The sequence below is a fragment of the Globicephala melas genome, chromosome 1, assembly GCF_963455315.2.
Source record: "Globicephala melas chromosome 1, mGloMel1.2, whole genome shotgun sequence".
NCBI lineage: Eukaryota > Metazoa > Chordata > Mammalia > Artiodactyla > Delphinidae > Globicephala > Globicephala melas.
In genome coordinates, this window is record NC_083314.1 from 34082328 (window position 1) to 34106237 (window position 23910).

Below are 23910 nucleotides of genomic sequence, written 5' to 3' on the forward strand. Positions count from 1 at the left end.
TTCATTCAACAAATATGTGCTGAGCAACTACAATAATGGGTATAATGTTATCCGACATTTATTGAGCCAGTCCTGGTTCTAAGCATCTTAGATATAGTGTCATGTCCAAGACCACTCAGTCCTAGCTACGAGTAACACAGCTGGGAGGCAAACTCTGTCAGTCTTACATCACAACTCAAGTCCTTAAGAATCACATTGTCTTGTGGTGCCCACATGGGCTTCGGAAACACAAGATGGAACTGATGAGCCACTTACAATGTAAATTTAGTAAGCCTTACCAGGAGTTTGGGGGATTTTGTGCTGCAGACGCTGAAAACAGTCCCCAAGCTCTCAGTTACAATGGGAAATTGAATGTTATTCACAGGCCAGGCCTGAGAGGGATGTGACCAAAGAGAAGCTAGCTCTTCTCCCCAAGCCAGAGAGTTTGCACTGTCTCTCACCTGGAGCAGCAGGGAAATTACACACAGACGGACAGGAGTCACGAGTCCTGGGTTCCAGGGAATTCCCTGGTGGTCCAATGGTTAAGAGTCCTTGCTTTCACTGCCGAGGGCCGGGGTCCAGTCCCTGGTCAGGGAACCCCGCAAGTTGTGTGGTACAGCCAAAAAAAAAAAAAGGAGTTCTGGGTTCCACCTCCTCTTTCACCACTACCCACTTTGTTGGTCATGGCCAAGGACTTTCTCTTTGGGGTGCAGTTTCCTCGTCTATAGAAAGGGATTTGGATAAATCAACTCTGAGTTGCATTTCAACTCTGCTGTAACTTCTCTGCAATGTTTAAGTAGGGACAAATTAGAAATCTCAGTCATGCCTGTTCTTTTGCCCACCTGGCAACCGATTCCCTCACTACAGGACACTCAGGAGCCCCATTCCTGCTCCCACCCCTGGCATGATGTTTTGGCTCAGGAGTTTGACACCCTGGGCTCCAGGCTCTGCTCTGCCACTAACTGACTATGACTATCCCTGATCTCTCGGCAACTCTCTAGGTAAGAATTATTCTCTTTTGCACAGCTAACACACTTACTGTGTGCTAGTCACTGTATGAATGAATTCAGTCCTCACCACAATTCTATGAAATAGGTTCTAACATATGATTATCCCCATTGCACAGATGAGGAAACTGGGACACAGAGAAATTAAATACCTGCCCATGTGGGGTTACAGAGCTGGCAAGTGGTGGAGCCAGATTGGAGCCTAGGCAATCTGGCTCCAGAAATAGCATCCTCAACCATCATACTGTGGCTTGGAGACGATCCTTGATTTACCCAAGCCTCAAGTAGACTAAGCTCTCTAAGTCATAGTTCACTCAACCTGAAGCGTGCCTCAGGATCCCTCCTGGGCTTGCTGTGGGAGGAAACAAGATGTGAAGCTGTCACACTGATGGTTTCTTCTCAGTCTGCTTGGGGTTTTGCTGGGCTCTGGTCCTCCCAAGTCTGCTCCCCCCAACCCCCATTCTGGCTGAGACCGAAGTGTGTGTTTGTGTGGATGGGAGCTATGACAGCAAGGGGCTGTCCCCCTGAGCTACAGCTGATCTGATCTGGGACAAAGGACTGTTAAGATAAGTTCAGCGCTAGGAAGTGGTCATTGAAACCGCCCAAGGCTGGAGCTCTGTGCTGGCGGAGGGAGGGAGCAGCCTCACTTGGGGGAGAAAAGGAAGGGCCTTTGAATTACTCTCACTGCTTGTTTTTTAATGCCAGACGAGGGTTCTTGCTGAGAGTTGGGAGGTGGGGTGGGTGGATATTTGTGTAGCTTTAAAGTCTAGGGCTTCTAGTCAGTACTTTGGAAAGGGGTCTCCTTACCCCACTGTTAACGGCAAAACAAAAAGAGCTCCTTTCTGCCCCTCACTTCTATGTTCATGCTCAATCTCTGAGGTTGTGTAACTCCCATTGCTGTGGGGTGGGGGTGTAGAGGGGGGGCCCCTATGCTTATGACTGGGACAAAAGCTTTCATGGGATTCCTCCACTGGGTACCCAGTCACCGAGGACTGTCCACCAGCTAACCCTGGTGTGTTGTTGCCATTGGTCATCTGAGATCCTTGATGGACTGAGATGGAGAAGACGTAAATAAAAATAAACCCCTATCATTACAGTGGTCACTGATCCTTCACTGACTCTGTGAGGTCAGGGCCTTGGGTTAGATTCTGGCGTACAAAGGCTGTTGCTATAGATGAAGAAGGGGGTACATGAGCCTCAGAATGGCAGTCAGATAATGGGTTTCCATACCGAGCTCTGCCCCTTGCTGGCCACATGACCTGGGGTGGGTGACTCAGTCCCTTCAGGCCTCAGTTCCTATTGGCCAAAGGAGATCCTGAACGTGGAGCCTCTTTGTAAACTGGAAAAGGCTCTCCAGCAGCTGGGGATTTATGGCTGTGGATACTGTGGCTTAGAACTCAGTACTTTATACTCCATTTAAATGCTGCTCCCTTGAGGGGGCTGAGGTCTTCCTCCTCCTGGTCCACAGCCGCCACCCTGCACTCAGGGAGGTCCAAAGAGGTCCAGGCAGGACCAGAAAGGGCAGGGCATGGGAGGTATGCCCAGGAGAGACGAGGGAGGAAGGTCTGCCCAGTGCCGCCTCCCTGCCCATACTTGGCTCCCACTGGCAACCTAAGCCCTTTGCTCCCAAACTGATCCTGGAATGTAAACCCCTAGCCAAGCACATTCTTTAGCCAGGTCACCAGCTCCTGGCCCTTGGGAAGGGAAGCCAGCATTTCTCTTGGCCCTGAATGACGCTAGCACAGTCTTGTGCTGGGGCTGCTACCACCAGCCTGGATTAATAGGCTGGCTGTCACCCAAAGTTTATGAAAAGCCCAATTCTGACCTTATATCACTCCTGTCAGAGCCCGGGGAGAAGGGGAGAGAGAACCCACCCCGTAAGCAGGGGGATTTGAAATACTGCCGATTTCCTGGCTCTGGTTCCTCACACCAGCCAGATGCGCTCAGAGGAAGGGGGCTTTGTAAAGGTTCCTCTCGAAGCTGGTGCCCTCTGGGCCCTTGGTTGCCTGACTTTCCTTCTGTCTGGTTGTTTGTTACGCATTTGTTCCATTCAGCCACTTATTCCACATTGAGGCTCTGGTGCCCAGCGCAGTGATGCTCTGGGCATGAAGGTTGACGATCTCACCGTGTCCTGAGGAGCCCTGTGTGTAGGGGGGTGAGGTGGGGGTACACAAGGAGGGGGTATTCTGTGTTCTGCGGGGAGGGATGGGCTGGGGCGTGGGGGGGGGAGCAGCAGGGACAGGTTAGGGAACTGCTTGCTCCAGTGGTCTCCCACAAGCCACACTTGGCAGAGGTAAGGAGGGGGGGCTGGAAGGGCAGGACTTTCGTGAAGGGTCTTAGAAGTCAAGGTTGAGGCTGGGAATCACCTGGAGGAACGGGGGAGCTGAGGGAGGGTGTTTCAGCTCTGTGAGGGTGTAGGCAGGTTTGCAGATGAGAACGGTTTCTGAAAGGGCAGAGGAATCCAGCCGCCATGTGGAGGGGGCCGGAGGTGTGGGACGACGCGGTCGTTTTCCACCCACGGTTGAGCTGCCTTCCCTGAGGTGCTGGGACTTGAGTCTGAGGCAGAGTAAGACCAGTTTGGAAGGGCAGCTCCAATCCAGTCCCTTCTCCTACAGATGGGGTTGCTGTATCTGGAGTGGGGAGCCTGGGAAAGGGATTTGTAAATTATTATTGCCTTATAAATGTTTGTTTTTAAGAATGTGAATTGCTAAACTGAGATTAGGACCAAGGCCCATTGTCTGTTGAATGGGAGGCCGGTCGCCCCAAAGTCCTCCTTCTGGTCCTCCAGATAAGGCAGGCAAGGTGGGCCACCTTCTAGAGACAGTGAATGGGGCCTCAGGGGTCCCTCACCTCCTGGCACATCCACACCCCCCCTTCCGAGGCTGACCGAGGCTGGAGCCTGGACAGCCCGGTTAGTGCCCAAGCGGGTCAGAAGGCCACCAACTGCAAGCCCGGAGTTCCTCGCCCGCCCAGTCTCCACACTGCAGCAACGCGGAGGGTGCGGGGAGGGGGAGGCGGACCCCACGAGCCTGGGGGAGACAGAGTTCTCCCTGAACCACCTACAAAAGCCACGACTTCTAAAGTGTCTCCTCAGGCATCAAGTCTTCAGACACTTCCGGGCCTCCAGCCCCTCCCCCTATTGACCTTCTGAGTCGTCTGCCAGATGTTTCCTCTTCGGAGGAGGCAGGCGGCTGGGAGGTTTTGCATGAAAAAAAGAAAAGAAAAGAAAAGTCTCAAGAGCCAGGTGAATTCAGCCTGGCTAAATTAGGAATGGGACTGGGGCACCAGGATCTTTTCCCCTGTCCTTTCCCTTCACCCATTTACTGTCTCAGTCCAGGTTTACCAAGTGCTGGCTGCGTGCAGGGCATGGACCAGGTGCTGAGCGCGTGAAGGTAAGCAGGGAAGCCGCAAACGGTTCCCCCCGCCCGCCCCGCCCCGTTTACGGAACTCGTGACAGCTTGGGGAAGCCACAGGACTCCTCTGGGTCTCAGTTTCCTCCCCTGTAAAATAGATGGATCCCAGTCTTTCCTAAGGTCCTAGGGAAGTGAGGGTGCGAAGGTCCCCCTGACTGTTACAGCAAACTGTGCACGAGGTTCTGGAGGGGCCGGCAGTGCGGATGTCAAAGCAGTGGATGCTCCTGAGCTGGCAACTCACCGTCCACACTGAAGGGGTTCTGAGCCCGGGCACCTGCTCCCAGTGTGTGTACCAGAGTGTAAGTGTGAGGGGTATATGTGTGAGTGCGAGGCGTGCGTAAGAGCGTAAACATGTGCGTGAACGGGTGTGCACATGCGTGTGAAGTGCGTGCAAATGTGTAAAAGTGCGGGGTGTATTTGAAGTGTGTGGGTATAAGAGTTTAAGGCACGTGTGAGTGTGAGCTATATTGTAAGGGTGTGAGGCAAGTGTGAAGCGTAAGAGTGAGGTGTGTGAGTTGTGTATGTGAACATGAGTGATTATGTGAGTGTAAATCTGCGAGTGTACATGTAAGATCTGTGTAAGAGTGAGGGGAATGTGGGTGTGTGAGGTGTGTGTGTGAGCATGAAAGAAAGAGGGGAGGGGAAAGGGAGAGAGGTGAGTGTGTGTGTGTGTGTGAGCATGTGTATGTTTGTGAGTGTGCTCATGTGCAGGGGTCAGGCTGGCCCAGGGCATGCTGGGTGGAGTCGCAGGAAGTTTGTCTGGTATGAAATACCAACTGCACATAACCTGTAAAGGGGTCCATCACTCTTGGAAAGAGGGACACTTTGGCCTCTGGGCTGCGGACGGTGGTTTCTTGGTGCTCTGCTTCACGCCGTCAGGAACACGTGGGCTCTGGGGGTTCTTTGAACCAGGCACACACCTGCCTGGGGAGCTCAAATGAACTGGATATTTGGGAAAACACCCCACAGTTGAAATTATTAAAGGGTCACATCCTGAGGGAGAATGCAGACTCTACAAGAACGTAACACAGGGTACTCTAGAGACATTGCACTTGCAGCCAGCTGGCTCGCCACCCTTTCCCACAGATGGGCTCCTCCCCCCTACTCCCCACCCCCTCCCCCGTCACTCCTGGCACCGCCAATGGAGAGGGGTGTGCTTGGAGAGGCGGCCACAACCATCATATCACACTGATGCTGACCTTCCTCAAACCCTTCTTCTCGAGGCATCGACCCACTATTCAGGGTCGGCACAGGCTCCAACTTGCCTTCTAATCATTTTTCACATCACTCCCCACTCCTGTGTGCATTTTGGCACCCAATTCTCCCTTCCCTTGAGGCCCAGTTATAACAGCAGTCTCCTCCAGGAAGCCTTCCCAGATCAGCTCAGTCCTCAGAGCCAGGAAGAGGCAAGGAAGTTTCCCCCTCCCTCTTGATTTCAGACTTCTAGAATTGTGAGGCAATACATTTCTGTTGTTTTTGAAGCCACCAGTCTGCAGTATTTCGTTATGGCAGCCCTAGGAAACTAATAAAATGGAAGCTTATCTGCCCAACCTGTCTGGGTCATTTTATGTGCCCGTCTCTTCAGCTCTTGCCTGTGCTCTGCCTCATGCCTTCACTTCTGCAGTTGTCTAATGCCAACAAGAAGCGCCTGCCCACGCAACTCTTTGATCTCACCAAGCCTGGCCTGAGGCTTTGGTCCTGTTCTGCCGCCACCTAGGGGCGGGCATGCCATCTCTTACTGCAGAGCTCAGAATGGTGGGCGGTGGGGGTGTGCACTACCCTCCACCCCGGCAGCTGGATTAGAGTCTCCGTTCCATCACTTGTTAGCTGTGCCGCTTGGGTTAGTCATAGGGTTCCCGGTTCTGTTTCTTCTTCTACAGATGGGGGTTGGAAAAGGCTGATGGTACCCCACCTCCTGTTCAGTGTATCTGTGGGCCAGAAAGCTCAACGCAAATGCAAGAGATCATTAGAAATTCTGGAGGAGAAGAAGCCATGCAAGGGAGGGACTTGTCCACTTTCTGTGGTTCTAAACCCTCCTGGCACTTTAATTGCCCAGCAGATGGACCTTCCTCCAGAGGAGGCCTGACAAGCTTGGCCCACGTGTTTTTCTGAGGATTCCAACCCCAACTGGGGTTTTTTCTTTAAAAAAAAAAAAAAAAAAGTTTACTTATTTATTTATTGGCCGTGTTGGGTCTTCATCGTTGCACGTGGGCTTTCTCTAGTTGCCATGAGCGGGGGCTACCCTTTGCTGCGGCGCGTGGGCTTCTCACTGCGGTGGCTTCCCTTGTTGCGGAGCGCAGGCTCTAGGCGCACGGGCTTCAGTAGTTGTGGCGCACGGGTTTAATTGCTCCGCTGCATGTGGGATCTTCTTGGACCCGGGTCCCCTGCACTGGCAGGCGGATTCTTAACCACTATGCCACCAGGGAAGTCCCTGGGGTTCTTTCTCATCTTAGATGGTGCCTTGGCGATTTTACTTCGTTTTCCTCAGAAGAGGAACTCGGCTGATCCTATGTTCCAATGGCACAAATCTGGTCACGATGCTTCTCCACTTAAAATCCTTAATTTGCTCCCAGTTTCCCATATGGATAAAGTCCAGACTCCTTAGCAAGGCACGTGAGGCCTCTTGATCTGCCCTGCCTGTACTTCCAGCCCATCTCCCTAGATTCTCTGCAATGTGCATGTTGTCCCTCAGTGGACTTGAGAACACCTCTGTCTCTCCCTCAACAACAAAAAATAATAGTGCAGCTACTCACCCTATATATGCAAATCATTTTGTGTATAGTAGGTAGCTTTTAACCTCAGTGAGGCCTTATTTTGTTCATTTTACAAATAAGGAAACTGAGATTCAGGGGTTAACAACGTGCCCAAGTTCAATCCGCACATGACAATTATGATTTGAACTCACATTTCTTGCTTCAAAGCCTGGGGTCATCCTCCTCTGCCTGGCTGTTCTCCCTCTTCTTTCAAAGTGCAGTTTGAGATTTGTTTTCTGGAAACCTCTCTGATCCCCTCAGTTCCTCTCAGTTCTCTGTAGCCAGTAAGGATGGGGCACCTCTGGGTTACACTAGCAAAGGCTCACACTTGTCTCATCAAATACTAACTGCAGATTTAGTCCCCGGCTCCCTCCCAAGGCTGCAGCTACTGGAGGGCAGGAATCCCAAGTCCAGGACCACGCCAGACACATAACTGGAGTTCAGTGTCAAACAATGCTTTGCAGTAGCTGACACAGTCAAAGAGCCAGAAGGGAACTTTCCTGGGATGTAAATTTAGGAATATTCTATGCTCATTGCACGTTAGGGAGCCCTTCCCAATCTTTCCTTGCTAATTCTCATACTCATTCCTTGGGAAACAAAAGGAATGTTTGGAGCCCTCCATCTTTCCAGGTTTGACATTCTGAACCCCTACAGAGTACAGAGCAGCTGATTTTCTCCCCTTTCCTATGTGCTGTTCCATTTGAGGCAAGGCAGTACTGTGGTCACAGGTTTTAGAATCAGATTTGGTTCAGTCACTTACTAGCTTGTGACCTTGGACAAGTTATATAACCTCTTGGAGGCTTAGTTGTTTCATGTGCAAAATACGAGGATACTGCCTTCTCCACAGAGTTGATCTGAGGATTGAAGCGGGTGCTTTGCCAACTTGTGAGATGGCATTGTCATTGCTTTTGTTTTACAGATTGGGAAATGAAGACAAGAGAGGGGACAGACGGGGATGAGAAGGCCTATGGCAGGCAGGGAGGGCGTTGAGGCCCCGAGCCAGGCCATCGGACCCCAGATCCTGAGCGGCCTCTGCAGCACCATGAGGTACAGCCATGAGGTATGCCGCTGACACCCCCTATTTCCCTCGCTCCTCTGTGAGCCGCACCCAAAGTCTTCCCGGCATGGACCTCCAAGAGGTGAGTCCTCAGCAGATACCAGCTTGAGCCCTGAGCGGCCCTCACGGGTTGCAGCAGTCAGTCCCCCATTCTCATAATGGGAAGAACCTTTAGGGCTGGCTACAGCCCTAAGGTACCCCAACTATTTAAAATGCCTCAGTCCCATCCACATGTCTGGTGCCATTTTGTGTGCTTGGAGAGCCTCCTACACACAAAGCTAGGCTTCCTGTTAGAAGGGGTGGAGGCAGCCCATTCGTAAATGCCTTTCTTGGGGAGGGGTTGGGGAGCGTGGGAGCAGGCAGTGCAGAGACAGAAGTGGAATGGAGGGCTGGGCTTCGCGATGCTTCCCCTAACCTGCTGCCCCAGCCTCTCTTTCTAACAGTCACTTCAGGGGGCTCAACGGAAATGGGCTGGGGGTGGGGTCTGGAAGCAGTAGGGAAGGCCTCTCTGCAGTCTGCTCCGTAGGGGGCACCCGTGGCCACAGGATGCCAAGGTGGGAGGGAAAGGCTGGGTCAGCAGGTGGCAGTGTCCTTCCAGTGCCCAGGTAAAGAAAAAGATCAGGTACGAGAGAAAGGGAGGCAAAATGACTGTCCCGTAAAGACCCTGGTTCCACTTGTCTGTGAAGGTCCAGTGGAGGTGTTACCTCCTTCAGGAGGCTCCGTGTGACCCCTCAGACGGGTGTTCCTGCTTCAGGAGAAATAATCATACCAGCACGTGGTACGTGCTCCCTGACCCCCCCCCACCGCCCCTCCAGGGCATGTATTTTTTTCATCTTTGTATCCCCCGTGTTAGCACAGCTTTTAAAAATAACTTGGAATCAGAAAGCGGTGCTATACCAGCTAAAAGGAGGCACGTCCTTCACGTTTTTACATTAGTGAGCAATTCCCTTTCTACTGTGGGCAAGACAGAAATGAGCTCGAGCTGAATGAACTGAGGCCAGTCACAAGACGTAACCCAACGAAGAAGTCAGTTAACGAGTGCAGCCTTTTCCCAACACGCCTGTGGGGCGTCAACGCGCAGGAGACAGAAAGTGGGCTATTTTCCTAGGAGTGAGGTGACTGGTCAGGGCAGGGTGGTTTGAAGGTGGAACCTCCTCAGAAGGAACAGCCAAGAACAAGTGGTCCCTTGGGGCCCCGTTTAGCCTGAGAATGTCAGAGGGACTGTTTCATGCGGTCCCCTCCGCATATCAAGACACCGTCCACCCCACCCCTGCATCAGGGTGCCAGAGAAGATAGGAATATAGATTTTAATCATTGTGCTCCTGCTGTTAACCAGAGTGCAAGTAATCCACCCTTTGTGGATTTTGATGCCACAGTGTAAATAAGAAGGTTTCACACAGAAACACTCTGGGGCTGTCGGTGACAAAGGGGAGGAGTGCCTCTGTTGGGGAGGGGTGACCGAAGCAGAAATGAAGTGAGGAGAAGAGTGGGGAGCAGACCCTGGGCTGGGAGTCTGCTCCATTCCCATCATTACATTCCCATCAGGACCCCGAGAGGCATGGGTCCTTCCTGGCCAGGGCTTCTGACCTGGACCAGTGCACGTGAACCCGACTTCCCTTCCGAATCAGCTGCCTCCAGCTTCAGGGCCAATTCTTGCTGAGTAGATGAGGTCCAGGGCAGGCCCACAGTTAGCCACCAAAGGGGGAAGAGATGTAGACCAATGGAGAGAAGAGGGGTTGGGACCCCGCAACCCTTCTCCATCTTCCATCCCAAGAGACCTTCAGACTAGTGCAGATCCAGGGAAAGGACAGCTACAAGTAGCTATCCTCTGGGTCAGAACTGCCCTGCGTACCCCCTATCCTGGAGATGGGAGAGGTAAACCCACAGGAAGGGAGGTAGCATATACTCCTGCTACCTACCTTGCTCTGCCTGAGCAGTAAGTGAGAACTCTCCCCAGAAGTCACCTGAGCCCCAACAGGGGAAGGGGGATGGCAGAGTCATCGAGACTTCTTACAGTTTTCTCGGATTGGTAGGGTTTGGAGGTGGAGAGGTCACCTAGAGCCCTATGGCCTAACCCCACTGGCTGCTGACAGGAGCTGGCGTCCGGGGAAGCAGCCCAAACTACTTTGATGAGATCATTCCTCTTGTCCAGAGTGGGGTGATCCGGTCCAGGACACGGTGGCTGGGCCCAGAGCCAGCTAGGAGTCAGAGACACACAGGGCTTCCACCGCATCGCTCAGACCCTGGTTGACGCCCCCCACGGCCAGGAGGCAGTTCTTGACAACGATGCTGGAGCAGGCACAGCGGGGTGTGGGCATGGCGGGGAGGACCTCCCACTTGTTCTTCCCCGGGTGGAACGCCTCTGCCGTCTCCAGGACAGTGGGTTGGTTCCCTGAAAGTGCCAAGGGAACCGGACCTTACAAAGGAGTCCAGTCACCAATCTGCCCCGGGAAAGTCCCCCCATCTTGCTCCCCGCCCCCCTCTGGAACCACAAGCAGAAGCCAATCAACCTCAACTTCCTTGGCTACAGAATTGCTCCTTCCCCACCCTTTTGTCAAACAGCTGCTTTGTCCTTCCTGCCTTCTCTGTCTTTTCATCTCAAGAGTAACTTTCTTTCCCCACCGCTGCTCTTACCAGAAGTTTCTAGACACTACTGCCTCTCTTCTGCCCTTTACTGAGAAAGCTGCTCACATGGTCTAGCTTACATCAAGCTGCTTTCCTGTGTGGGTAAACAGGGTGTCTGTCCACACTGAGTAAACTCTGGGTTCCTGGAAGCTCTGCTGCCCATCTGTCTCTCCCCTGTTGATGTTGGGGTCCCGCCTTCAACATACCCTAATCTCTGGGAGGTCTTATACAGCAAATCCTGAATTCATTAGAATAACTGATTTGATCAGACTGCTTTTCTGCTCCATGACAGAGCTGGGTATCCAGGGAGAAGAGAAAGAGGACCAAGGCCAATCCCTGCCACACTTTCACATCCAGTCATTCCTGGACGGGGGCCCAGGGACCTGTGCTTGGCAAGCCTGTGTCACATGGTTATCAGTATGTCCCTTATGCTCTCTGGGCCTCAGTTTCTCCTGTGTAAGAGGACAGATAGACCGCAACTGAGGCCCGTCCATGGAGACACGACATCTAGGCTGGGAGGAGGGGAGTGCTTTGAAATTCTTTGGACTAAAGCAGTAGGCAGGTGGTGTGCAAGGAGCCAGCACCCTCTCCTGCTCATGCAGATTGCCTAGAATCCACCAAGCACCAGACCACAGTGCCAGCCCGGAAGCTCTATCCTTACCAAGTCCTCCAGCCACTATGACCCGTCCACTCAGAGAGCCGGCCACAAAGTCTGCCCGCCGCTTCTTAAGGAAGAATGAGCGCTCCATCTTCAGCCATCCCCCTACAGGCCATGGGTGATGGCAGGAGATACACAGAGAGAATTAGATGCTGACCACCCGCCCCTCCAAATACACATGAGTCCCAAACTGCTCTCACCCTAGGTAGCATCTCCACTCCATCTACCCTGTGTGCTCAGCACATATACAATGTCTCCTGCTGTTTGAAATGATACTCTACCCTCTCCCATGCTTGCTGTAATCCAAGGAACCATAATCTCTTGTGACAAATCACCTTGTCCTACCTCTGTTCTCACGGGCTTTAAGCTGGAAAGGAGGCTGACTAGAGGCAGAGAGCGTCAGAGTCAGGATCCTTCTGTTTTTCCACGAGTAAAAAACAGGAAAAAGCCCTTCCTCACCTGGCCCTGGCTGGACGTTGTAAGAATGGACAATAGGTGGAAAAGGCTTTGATAAAAACAACTAACCAATCAAAGGGAACCCTGTACAGATGAAAGAACTTGATCCCAAGAGTAGCCCTGAATGGAGAAGGGTGTTCAGACTCTGAAAGGCTCACCCAGCTGGGTAAGTGAGCCTGGGTGGATGGTGGGGGATTCAGCCAGAAGGGAGGTGCGCAGCTGGGGACTGGCGCCCAGCTTACCCTGTTCCATGTCGAACACGTCCATCGTCCGGAGGAACTTGGGCTGCTGGTAGAGCCGACCCTGCCGCAGGCCACCCAGGCTGTATAAGCGGTCGTCTAGGGTCACAAAGCTGGAGAAGGCCCGCTTGCAGGGAATGTTGGGGAACTTGGTCCAGGAGCGAGTCTCGATGTCAAAGACCTCGAAGGCGTTGACCGCGTACTTGGACTGTCGTCCCCCTGGCGGCCAGAGTAGGGCGAAGGTTGGGCAGAAGAGTAAGTCTCTGAGGACTGGGGCTGGGTTTCCCCTTCTGACTGTTATCAGATCATATAGGAAGCTCCCTGAGGGGTGGGGCAGCGTGATTAACCCCCAGTGCCCCGGAGATGCTCAGCACACAGGCACTGCTTCCAATAGGAACTGACCCTGGGGAGGGAAGAAGGGCCAGACATGGGCCAACAACCATGGGTCCTTACCCAGCACATAGATCTTGGAACCTCGGAAGAATGAGGTGGCAGCATATCTCGGGGTGGGCATGGGTGCTAGAGACACCCACACGTCCTTGAGCATGTCATAGTGTTGGAGGTGGTTGTGTGGACGGAGGTCCAGGCCCATCCCGCCTGCCGCGTACACTCGGTAATCTAGGGAGAAAGGCCATACAGCAGACACTATGAGACAGGCCCATCGTACTCAGCTCCTACCATGGCCAGGCTCTGTTAACCCCTGGAATACAAGCACTGAAGCCCGGCTAGGTCCCAACCACCGCTCTGCCCGAGAATGGGCTGGTGGCACCATTAAAAGTTCCTGCCACAGTCGAGCCTGGGTCTTCTTGAAGCCGTGTCAGGCCTACATGCCTTAGCCTTCCTTGGTGGCTGGCCCTCGGTTAAACCCGAAATACTAAGACTTTCACAGAGGTATACTGCAGTGGAGTCTAGGCCTGGACACCCCTTTGCAGGTCTTATCCCCTCCATTCTCCTTCCTGGGCAGCCAGAGGGATGCCAAAGAGAAGGGGTATTCCTCTGATACCCTCCAATAGTGGCCTCTTCCTCAGGAACTCCCAGATCAGAACTCTCTAGACCTAGCAGGAGCCTTTGGAAATGAGGTCAGCCCTGCTGTCATTGGCCTCGTGGGACACTGGCTTGCTGCCATCTCTTTCTTGTCCGGATAGGGGAAGGCTATCCTCCTTCATGCACAGGAAAGCTCTGGGCTCCAGGAGGCACCCTGCACTGAATGCGCTAGGGGTGAATGAGGGAGAGGCTTTGGAGGAGAGAAAACTGGCCCCTATAAGAAGCCCTGCCCAGAGAAGTGAGTCCCCCCCACTCTCTACTGCTTTTGGCTGCAGGTGACAAAGTGCAGCAGAGAGGATGGGCAACGCCTCCATGTCTCCCTGGGCCTCACCCCAGTACCTCACGCAGCCTGTTAAGGACACAGCACTACCCCCAGGGCCCTCTTTTTCCCCGGGACTCACCCCTGCCCGGGATTCTGTCTCCTAGTAGCCAGTCCTCACTGCTTCTGGCTCTATGAGACTTTCATTCTTCAAGGGGATTGCAGGGATGAGTACTACTTCTTTCTACTTTTCAATTTTACTAAAAAGAGGGAAAACAAATCCCAACCCTAGCCTGTGGCTGGGAGATGGGGCCTGCTAGTGAGAAATTTACCTTACACAAACTCCACCTCTTCTATTCCTGTTTTCACCCACACACCCCCAGCTGAGAACCCTCACATCCAGTCCACACTACCATTCCTGCACCCAATTCTTACTTATCCTTTCAGAGTCACCTGGGTGTCCCTGGACTGCAAGGCTGGGCTGAGAGCGGCGGCTCAGGACCTCCCGTGGCACCTGCATCACCCTACTTGCCACACGTTACTGAAATAACCTTTGTATGCTTCTTTCGATAGATTGTTAGGTTCTTGAGATTTGTTCATCTGTGGCCCCAGCATCTGCTAGAAAGCGTGGCACACAGGCGTGTAAATTCTTAGTAAACTAACTGTTGAACCCATTCAATGCCATAGTTAAGAGCACAGACTCGACCATCACCTGCTGGCTGCGTAACCTTGGGCAAGTTACTTAACCTCTCTGGGCCTCACATTGCTTCTCTCTAAAATGAACATAGTAATAGCACTTAACTCATCAGACAGGTTGTGAGGGTCAAAGGGGTTCATACCTATAAGGCGCCTATGGTAAGGACTCAATAAATGTTGGTTCTTAATCTTTCAGCCCCACTTATTGAGATCTGCGGATAAAGGACGACCCTTTCCCTCTCTATTTCCCCATGGGCCTCCACGCCTTCCATCTTTCTTACTGGGAGTTCAGGAGGCCCCATTGGCTACTCTGCCCTCAGGGATTTTGAGTTAGAGTTTCTCTCTCTGACCTTCATTGGTAAGACCTGGGCTCCTAAAGGCAGGGATCAGATCTTCTGCCTCTTTCCCTCCTCCCTGGGACCTAGAACTGTGCCAGGGACAGAGCAGGTACTCAAGAAACACTGGTTTCTGATCTACAGTAGACCTGACAGGCAGCTGAAATGGTTTTGCAAGAGAAGGAGAGAAGGTTGCATCCCACTAAGCCTGTATGATCTGAACTTGGGGTCTCCTAACTCCTGCTGGGCCATTTTCCATAAAACCCTGTGTGTTTTAGCAAAAGAGCTTTCAGAGCCCCCTCTGTGCTCTGGGCTGTACCAGGCCTGAAAAGAAAGAAATGATGGGCTTGGAAAAAGCGAAATGAGAATCAAAGCTACGTGATCAGCACACGCATGCCCTGAGAACCTAGTGAACCTGGGCAAGATGCCCCAGAAGCACGACCCTCAGGAACATTATGGTGTCCACTCATCAGTGTCTCTGAGATTAGGAAGCAGATGGTGGTGAGAAGGTCCTGGAATCAGGTCCCACAGCCCTCCCAGTGGGGCCTAGTGATGGTACGAGGATGGTATGAACATCCCCAGGGCCCCAAATATGTGTCTGGAGGTCGTGGCACTTGCAAGGAAGATTTCAGGGGATTTGGTGCTGTGGGTGGAAGGCCCAATCACTCCGCTGAATGAAGGGATGTACAGGGACATTGCACTAGCCCCCTTTGGCTCTCCCCTCTGGCCCGGCCTGCCCAGTTTGCTGGGAGGAACCTGGTGGGGTGGAGTGGAGCTCTGGCATCATATTGATTTACTAGACACTTCACTTGCTGAGCCTCAATTTTCCCATCTGTGAAATAAGGCCAGCGGGTCTCTAGTTTCAGTGTCCATTGTAAAGATCAACTGGGGATCAGGAATGTGACAGTGGCCTCCAACTCAGGGTTGGCTTCCATCCCTTTCCCCGTGGCACCCCACTCCCTTCTCTCTGCCCGCCCTCAGCCTTGGCCCCACTCGCCTTTGGCCGTGACAGAAATGCCCATGGCGGCCTCACGCAGCATGCTCCTCTTCTTCCACTTGCCTTCATCGATGTTGTACATCTCCACGACCTTCAGAGGCAGCTGACTGGTGCCCACACCCCCGATCACCATGATCCGCTTCCCCAGGGCGGTGACAGCCACCCCGGCCCGGGCTGTGGGCAGGGGCCGCAGGTCGGTCCACTGGTCAGCCTCGGGGGAGTAGACCTCAAAGCAGTCCACGGGGACGCCGTTGTCGTCACATCCCCCGATGGCATAGACCTGCCCCCCAGTTTCCAGCAGGGAGCAGTAGACCCGGCGGCTGGGCAGTGGCGCCAGGCGCTTCCATTGGAAGTCCTTGACGTTGGGCACCTCCATGGCAGCCCCGGGGACCCCGCCCGCCGCGCCCCCGCGGAGCGCCGTGGGAAGTGCGAGCCCGGGGGTCCGCCGGCTACTCCGCGCCCCCTCTCGCCGCCTCCATCTCGCTCCGGTTCGCCTGCTCCCGCCCGACCCCCAGCAAGGGCCCCGACGCCGGCCAGCGCTTCACCGTCCCTCGAGACTCAGCTGTCCGGAGGCGTCCGAGCCCGGCCCTGCGAGAGGAATAGGGCGAATCAAGGGCAGCCGGGCCCGGCGCCCTGGCCTCCTGGCGTGGGCGGGCGAGCGGGCTCCCAGCCCCCCGCCAACTTTCAAGGGAAGACGCGGCGGCGACGGCGCCACCCCGCGGCGGCATCAAACCCGCACCGCTTTGTCCCCCGCCGCTCCCAGCCAGCTGGTCGGAAACCCGCGGAACGCGTAGGGGGCCGGGGGCGTTCCGGGGTTCATTGTGCCAGGCTGCCTCCCGGCGAAGCAAGGAGTTAACACCTTTCGGCGCCGCCGCCTGCCTCCCCCGGCTCTCCCTCCCCGCCAACTCCCGTCCCTGCCCCCGCGCCACTTACACAGTGCGGCGGCGAGGCGCAGGCAGCGCATTACCCGAGAGCGGCGCGGGGAGCAGGGGAGAGGGCGCTCTGTCCTTCCTCGGTCCGCACACCGCTGTCACACACCCAGAAGAGGAGAATAAATGAGCAGCAGGAAGGAGAAGCGGAGCCGCCGCCGGAGGGTGGGGTTGGGGGGAGGCAGGCGAGCCGGCTCCACGCACATCCCCACCATCAGCCGCCACACCTGTGCAGGAACCCGCGTGCGCCCCGCGGCGAAGCGAGCCCTGACCTCTTTACAGAAGCCCTGGCTGCGCCCGGCCTGCGGGGGAGGGAAAGGGCCCGGCGGGAGACGCTCACCTTGCCCACTGTTCAGGGAAAGCGGGGCACTAGAGCCAAGTACCCAGATGACGGGGACTAGACTCCCTCCAGTGTGGGGGTGGGCGGTTTGTGAGTGTTTGTTTTGGATGAGGAGGCAGAGAGTCCAATTACCCAGTTTATCTACAGTACACAGACCCAGTTCGCGACAGCCTGGCTCAATAGTCGACTTTGCTTTGGGGGAGATATTATCAAATGGTTTAACCTAATAGAAACAAGTTATGTGGGTGTGACACACGCAGACCTGACACGGGTGCATCCAATGTACACACCGACCTGCGCACATGTGCATAATTTACACATCACCTCACCCTCCGCCCGGAAATGCTCATATCTACGGAGAAGCTGACAGAAAATGCAGTTATGCGGACACACAGCCACAGACAAAAGTGGAAAGGCAAACACGTGAGTGGTCCCTCCCACATCACACCTTAGGAAGGGAAAACCTGGTTATCAAATCTTGGCCCTCAGCACCAACCCACAGGTCTTGCCAGATAATTCTTTCAAGCCATTCTGTCATGGCCTTATCAGGACAGTAGTCCCCAGTAACAAAAGTGCCCATGACACCAGTGAGCCACCTGGTGTGATGAACTGCAGGCTTGTGGGGTCCTTCCACATGGTTCCCTTGAATAGAGCCAAGTGTTGAAACGCTCAGGCTTGGGAGTCTGACAGAGCTGGGTTTGAATTCTGGCTCTGAAATTATTTAACTACTCCGAGGCTCAGTTTCTTTATTTTGTTTAGATTAAACTTTGTATTTTGAGATAAATTGTGGATTCACATGCAGTTGTAAGAAATAACACCTTTTACCCAATTTCTCTCAATGGTAACATCTTGCAAAACATGTAGTACAATAATATCATAGCCAGGATATGGAAATTGATCAGTCAAGATTTAGAATATTTCCGTCACCACAAGAACCCTTCATGTTGCCTTTTTTTTAAATTGAAGTATAGTTGATTTACAACACTGTGTTAGTTTCAGGTGTACATATTGCCTTTTTACACCCATACCTTCTTCCCTCTCACCCCTCTCTCTCCAACTCCTGGCAACCACCAATCTGTTCTCCATTTCCATAATTTTGTCATTTCAAGAATGTTATATAAATAGAAACTTACAGTATGTAACCTTCGGGTATTGGCTTTCTTTGCTCCCAGCATGATCCTGTGGAGATTCATCCAAATTGTTGCATGTATCACTAGTTTATTCCTTTGTATTTCTGAGTAGCATTCCATGGTATAGATATATCCTTGTAGATTTTTGTGAAGATTAAATGAGATGATATTTTTGGGACTTCCCTGGTGGTGCAGTAGTTAAGAATCTGCCTGCCAATGCAGGTGACACCAGTTCGAGCCCTGGTCCGGGAAGATCCCACATGCCGCGGAGCAACTAAGCATGTGCGCCACAACTACTGAGCCTGAGCTCTAGAGCCCGTGAGCCACAACTACTGAAGCCCGCATGCCCAGAGCCCGTGCTCTGCAACAAAGGAAGCCACCGCAGTGAGAGGCCCGAGCACCACAACGAAGAGTAGCCCCTGCTCGCCGCAACGAGAGAAAGCCCTCGTGCAGCAACGAAGACCCAACGCAGCCAAAAATAAATAAATTTATTTTTTAAAAAAATGAGATGATATTTGTAAAGTGTTCAGTTCAGCTTCTGACACACAGCAAGGGGCTGGTAAATCACTATGAAGACCATTGCTACTACAACTACTATCAACAAAACCAAGAAAAAGAAAAACTGAGAACAAGCACAAACATTTCGCCCCTCACTTAGAAATGACTTCCTGTGAGAAACAGAGGTCACAGTACCTCTTAACAGCTCATAGGCCCACCTTAACATCTTGAGTTCTTGGCTTAGAAATTCCACTGCTTTTTAGTTTGAATTCTCTGTACTTACATAGTAAGTACCTCTAAGAACCTTCACAGAGGACAGTTGGGGCTCAGAGCAGGCCACCCCAAGGTATACCACAATGGCATATTGGTTATTTTAAGTTAAAGTTACTTGAGAAACAGCCGTTGGGAAAAAACATTTGATATTAAAAAAACACTCTGTACCCCTTCTTTCCCCCGAAAGTGGGAAATAAATCTCCCATGTGAAAGTATCCTCCCCATATCAGGAGAGAGAAAGCATCCTTACTTATCACCACAGTTAGGGAATTCAAGGCTAAGAAAACTGTATAAACAGATTTTGTTACTTCATTAGTCTGTACCTGAAGTGCAAGCCCCTTTGGTAAGTCTTCACAAGTAATTGTTTGTCTAAAAATGACCTATAGGGCTTCCCTGGTGGCGCAGTGGTTGAGAGTCCGCCTGCCGATGCAGGGGACACGGGTTCGTGCCCCGGTCCGGGAAGATCCCACATGATGCACAGCGTCTGGGCCCGTGAGCCATGGCCGCTGAGCCTGCGCGTCTGGAGCATGTGCTCCGCAAAGAGAGAGGCCACAACGGTGAGAGGCCCGCGTACCGCAAAAAATAAAAAATAAATAAAAATGACACATAAACAGCCTGCTATGGCACTGCGGGGGTCCCATTTCTATGGGACCTCTGTGCATGTGAATGAAATTGGTTTGTTTTCCCCTCCTGATAATCTTGTCAATTTAACTATTAGACCAGCCAAAAGAACTCAAGAGTTACGAGTAAGGGAGGAAATTTCCCCCTCCCTGAAATTTGTGTTCTGTTTATTCAATAAGAACACAAATTCCAAAAAATGTGGTCTGAAGTAATGAAGTTTCACAGGAAACATCAAACATTTCTCTTCTTCCTGGAGATCACAGTCTGCCCAGAGGAATAGGGAACAAACCCTCAACCATCAATTTAAACTGTCTTCACAAAACCACGGCAGGGTGATCAGGAGGATTGAAAGCCATACGCATTCCTCAGAGGGGCTTGTTGAGGGTCCACCTTCAGCCTCTCTTGCCCATGGAGCCTTCTCTCAAAGCAGTGAGGCAAGGCTTCTTGTGCCTCCACCCACCCCAGCTGGGACAGCTCAGTGAGCAGGTATATAAAGTTCATACTACTTTATGTTTGCGTAACTCGAGCTAAACTAAGCCCTCGCACATCCGCTTTCTCGTAATCTTAAAAACCCTAGGAAAGGTTGTCAGGCAGGTATTAGCACTCTTTTTTATGGATGAGGACTCTGAGACTTAGTGACATGAAGTAACTGACTTATGACCGTGTGAGCCGTTCAGGGTGGGTCTAGTTTGTGAATTCCAAATCCAGTGCTCTTTCGCTTTATCATAATTAAATCACAAATGGAAGAATTGTGCATTATTAAGGACATCAGACTTCACTACTCTCACCTGGCTTTCTGTCCAATTACAGTGAAGGAAGGGGCCCAGACCTCAAAGGTTTCAGTGACTGTCCTCTCCCCGTTGCCATACTGTCTGTGCCAGGCAGCATAGCTGGGAAAAGACTAGAATCCAGGCCCAGAATAGGCCCCATTCTAACCTAATGTTCATGTCCTGCAAGCAACACCCTCTGTGAGGACTATGGGACTCAGACCCTTGGAAAAGTACTAAGAACAGGATGCCTTCCAGGCCATGGCCTAATTCCTTGTTTTGGAAGTCCTGGCTTTTCTCCTTCCCCCATAGCTCTTCCTCCCAGCCAGGTGACATCCTTTAGTCTTTACACTGAATGCACGTTGAGGAAGCTTGTAACCTAGCAACCACCACTTAAGATTCCCTGAGTCACCTGCGGTTTCCATGCCTGGGCTGAGTGCACCAAGCTGGGGACTTGTGGAGTGCCAAGCAGAGGTGGGGAGTCCAGTGACCCCCTTTAATTCTTCACCAGCTCGTTCCTGTGGGTAACCACTTTCCCCATCAGGAAGTTCTTCCTCGTGTCAAGCCTAAATCCTTCTGCGTTAAAACCTTGTGTTGCATCGGGTCTGGGTTTCTCTGCTCTCTAAGAAAGTGTTTGAGTTTTTGCCTTGGTTACAAGGTGGTACTGGGAAGGTAGGAAAGTGGGGAGAGGAAAGTTCATGAAAGCCTCTAAAGATGAAGCCTTTGGTACTTTGGAGTCTTAATTATTGTGATATTAATGCATCAGTCAAATCGGTTGAGGGGTGCTCAGCCCCAGAAATACTTATTATTATTATTACGTGGGCCTCTCACTGTTGTGGCCTCTCCCGTTGCGGAGCACAGGCTCCAGGCGCGCAGGCTCAGCAGCCATGGCTCACGGGCCCAGCCGCTTTGCGGCATGTGGGATCTTCCCAGCCCAGGGCACGAACCCGCGTCCCCTGCATCGGCAGGCAGACTCTCAACCACTGTGCCACCAGGGAAGCCCCTATTATTATTATTTTTTAAGTCTCAATTTGGGTTTATTAAGGCCTAATTACATACATGAAAATGCACAGTCTGACTCAGCAGCGATTGAGTTTATTAGCTATTCAGGGGCCGGCCTTCACTGAACTCTGTGGTAGGTTTTGGGGAAGCTGAGGGTGTAGTGAGGTGACAGTCTCTTCCCAGTAAACTAGGCAGATTCCCAGTGTGGCAGACTATGGATGTAGTATCTGTGTGTAGGGCCTCAAGGGACTGGTGGGATTCCAAGTGTAGAGCACACAGGGGTGGGGCTGGGGAAAGAGGGGTTGTTTAGCTATTAAATTCTACAGTAGCTCCTTTCTCCCTCCTCAGAAATACAGTTTACCCTCCTGTCAGTGGATACCATGGAACTCCCTCTGTGGGTACCACTCTGGGGGAGGGGCGCACCTGGAGCCCCCTGAGGCTGGGTCACCTCCCCTGTGTAGTTCTCTCTGCAGTGCCCCACAGTCACAGGGCAGTGGGAAGGTGTGTGGAATCTGGAATCAGACAGATGCTTGAATCCTGGCTCAGCCGTCCCCTGGCTGTGTGACTATGAATAAATCACTTACATCCTGAATCTCAGTTCCTCATCTGTGAAAAAGGGAAGAAGAAAATCTACTTTCTAGCATTATGGGGGCAACAAGATGCCAGGCATGGCTCCTGGGCAGGCAGTAGGTCCTCTGTAGAGTACAGCTCTCCTCCCTTTGTGGCGGCAGGTTTCCATACCTCTGACTCTCTGTGCACTCCAGGCAGTGTGTCCAACAGCACGTGCCAATCTCACGCGGTAGCACCTCACCAGGGCCCACACCCTCTGTATCCAACCATTTCTGGGCCTATGTCTTGGACAGGATATTTCCTCCTAGCTAACTGGAATTCCTTCCACTGCAGCCTAAACAGCATTGTGATCTGGAGAACAGCTGGTGCCCCTCCTTTAGACAAGCACATTCTTATTCCTCACCAGAAGCTTGGGCTTCTGGTATTCGGGGGCTGGGGAGGGAAGGTGACTCATCCAATTAGGACTGAGGCTGCCAGCAGACCAAGGGAAGGGTAGATTCCTCCCCCAACATTGAAAAGCCTCATTAGAGCCCGCCCTGCTCAGTCCTGACATCAGCCCAGAGGAAGGATTTAGGGCTCAAGAGGACTTGATTGGAGCTGGTGCAACACAGGTGCCAGCAGTCACAACCATAATCTGCATCTGTTCATATGGCACTGCACCCTTAGGGTGTCAGTCTGAGGCCCCACGGGATGGCCTCAGACAACAGGGCTTCCCCTCCTGACCATGCAGCCTTGATTAGAGAGCTGAGTTAGCCACACTCCTTCCAGTACCCACCTTGCTCCCTCCTCCTACTCCAAAGTATAGCACAGAGCACAGAGCACACAGCACAGAGCACAGAGCACAGAGCATACAGCATAGAGCCTAGAGGGACTTACTGGGTATCAGTGTTAAATGCATCTGTCCACCCACGAGCAACTTCTGCCTATTTAGGTAAAATCGGGACATATTACCTAAGTGTAAAATGGATCACAGGTAAGGGATTGGCAGGGCGGGGTGGGGGGGTGGTCATCTTGATTTTCAGACTCACAAAATGCACGATTTAGAAGAAAGAATTGGGAAGCGCATACTCTTCCGTTTAATGCATAAGATGACAATGACAGCAGGAAGAGAAACCTTCTTTGAAAGACCTTGACGACTTCCCTGTGTTTATTGAGGAAATTGTAAGAGGAAATGGGGCTTATAATAAAGCCTGAGGATCTGGGTTATAAAAAAGGAAGAATTTCCTGCCCGGGAGCATCAGAAAATTAAAACACCAGCAGGAGGTGAGGTGAGAGACCATGGTGTCACCTCCCCTGGGAGGTACTGGAAACAGGAAAGACACAGGACTGAGAGTCAGGAAACCTTTGTTCCAGCCCATTGTCTTATCGTAACCGGGCTGTGCACCTCTGGGCGAGTCATATCCATTCTGGGGTCTGTAAAATTAGAAAGCAGAGGAAGCAGACGGCAGCCTGAGGTCTCTCCCAGCTGGAGTGTTCTTCCACAGCGGGCGTGCAGGGTGGCAAGCCCTAGAGAAATAATCGTTTAACCGTAGTGACAAAGCAGCAGTTTCCAGAATGGACATCCTCACATTCTTCCGAGAAGTGCAAACACACAGAGGTCTGGCCTCACCGACTCTTGTAGGCACTGCCCACTACCCAAGGTTCTGTCACCGGAAGGGACTTTACTGGGGGCCTTCCCCTGGGGCTGTTGTTGCCACCACCTGCATTTTCCCCCAGCTCAGCCGGGGACACAGGGACCTGTGATAGCTGCAGCTATGGCTAATGGGCTGCCTTTTTGTAGACCTTGGGCACCCACCTGGAAGCCTAATCATGCTTCCTGCTGGGTCCTGACACTTCCGGGGTGCCTGTTGACCTCCCACAAGCTGCAAGAACAGGAGGCAGAGGACTCAGGGCTCAAGTCATCCCAGTTCTGGCCCTTCCTCTAAAAGCAAAAAATGGGCCCGTTTGTCCCAGGTCACAGGACCAGGGCCTGACTGGGCACTGTGGGGGGGCTTATCCTCTACCCCTTCTAATGTAGAGGATAGCAGAGCCTTGACGGGGGTCTGGGTGGCTCTGCAGAGGAGCAAGAGGCTGTAGGCTAGGGAAGGCAGGAGCAGGGCTCTCAAACACAGCTCTTTAAATGCCCATTAGTAAGTTAATACCGCCATCTCCAGAGCCAACATCACCCTCCATTCTTCTTAATTAAAAAGAGCTCCATGTCCTGGCAGAGCTGAGAGAGGGCCCTGAATGATTTACACACCAGCCCCGCTGCTCCAGCTGGAA

At 52.5% G+C, this 23910-nt stretch overlaps 1 protein-coding gene and 1 long non-coding RNA gene across 5 annotated transcripts; one reads left to right on the forward strand and one right to left on the reverse strand.

Annotated features, from left to right (window-relative positions):
- Positions 1-4164: 4164 nt before the first annotated feature.
- Positions 4165-18352, forward strand: LOC132593525 (uncharacterized). Its single transcript, XR_009559135.1, has 4 exons — positions 4165-4230; positions 4324-4378; positions 8072-8212; positions 18140-18352. It is a non-coding gene; the product is annotated as an uncharacterized lncRNA (long non-coding RNA).
- Positions 9503-16832, reverse strand: KLHDC8A (kelch domain containing 8A). 4 transcript variants are annotated; one of them, XM_060293528.1, is made up of 7 exons: positions 16788-16832; positions 16452-16545; positions 15519-16106; positions 12641-12805; positions 12191-12406; positions 11496-11597; positions 9503-10601 (listed from the first exon to the last, which is right to left on the reverse strand). In XM_060293528.1, exons 3-7 carry the CDS (start codon positions 15892-15894, stop codon positions 10408-10410), a joined length of 1053 nt encoding a protein of 350 aa, XP_060149511.1. In that variant the 5' UTR covers positions 15895-16106; positions 16452-16545; positions 16788-16832; the 3' UTR covers positions 9503-10407. The 4 variants fall into 4 exon arrangements, with proteins under 4 accessions (XP_060149511.1, XP_060149515.1, XP_060149517.1 ...); XM_060293532.1 differs by lacking the exon at positions 16788-16832 and having other exon boundaries at positions 16486-16735; XM_060293534.1 differs by lacking the exon at positions 16788-16832 and having other exon boundaries at positions 15519-15692; positions 16452-16735.
- Positions 18353-23910: the final 5558 nt, after the last annotated feature.

Coding starts and splice junctions, on each gene's coding strand:
- KLHDC8A (XM_060293528.1), bottom strand. CDS start 15,894: ATGGAGGTGCCCAACGTCAAGGACTTCCAATGGAAGCGCCTGGCGCCA. Junction 12,407..12,640: donor TTCCAAGATCTATGTGCTGG/GTAAGGACCCAT, acceptor TCTGGCCGCCAG/GGGGACGACAGTCCAAGTAC. Junction 10,602..11,495: donor CATAGTGGCTGGAGGACTTG/GTAAGGATAGAG, acceptor TGGCACTTTCAG/GGAACCAACCCACTGTCCTG.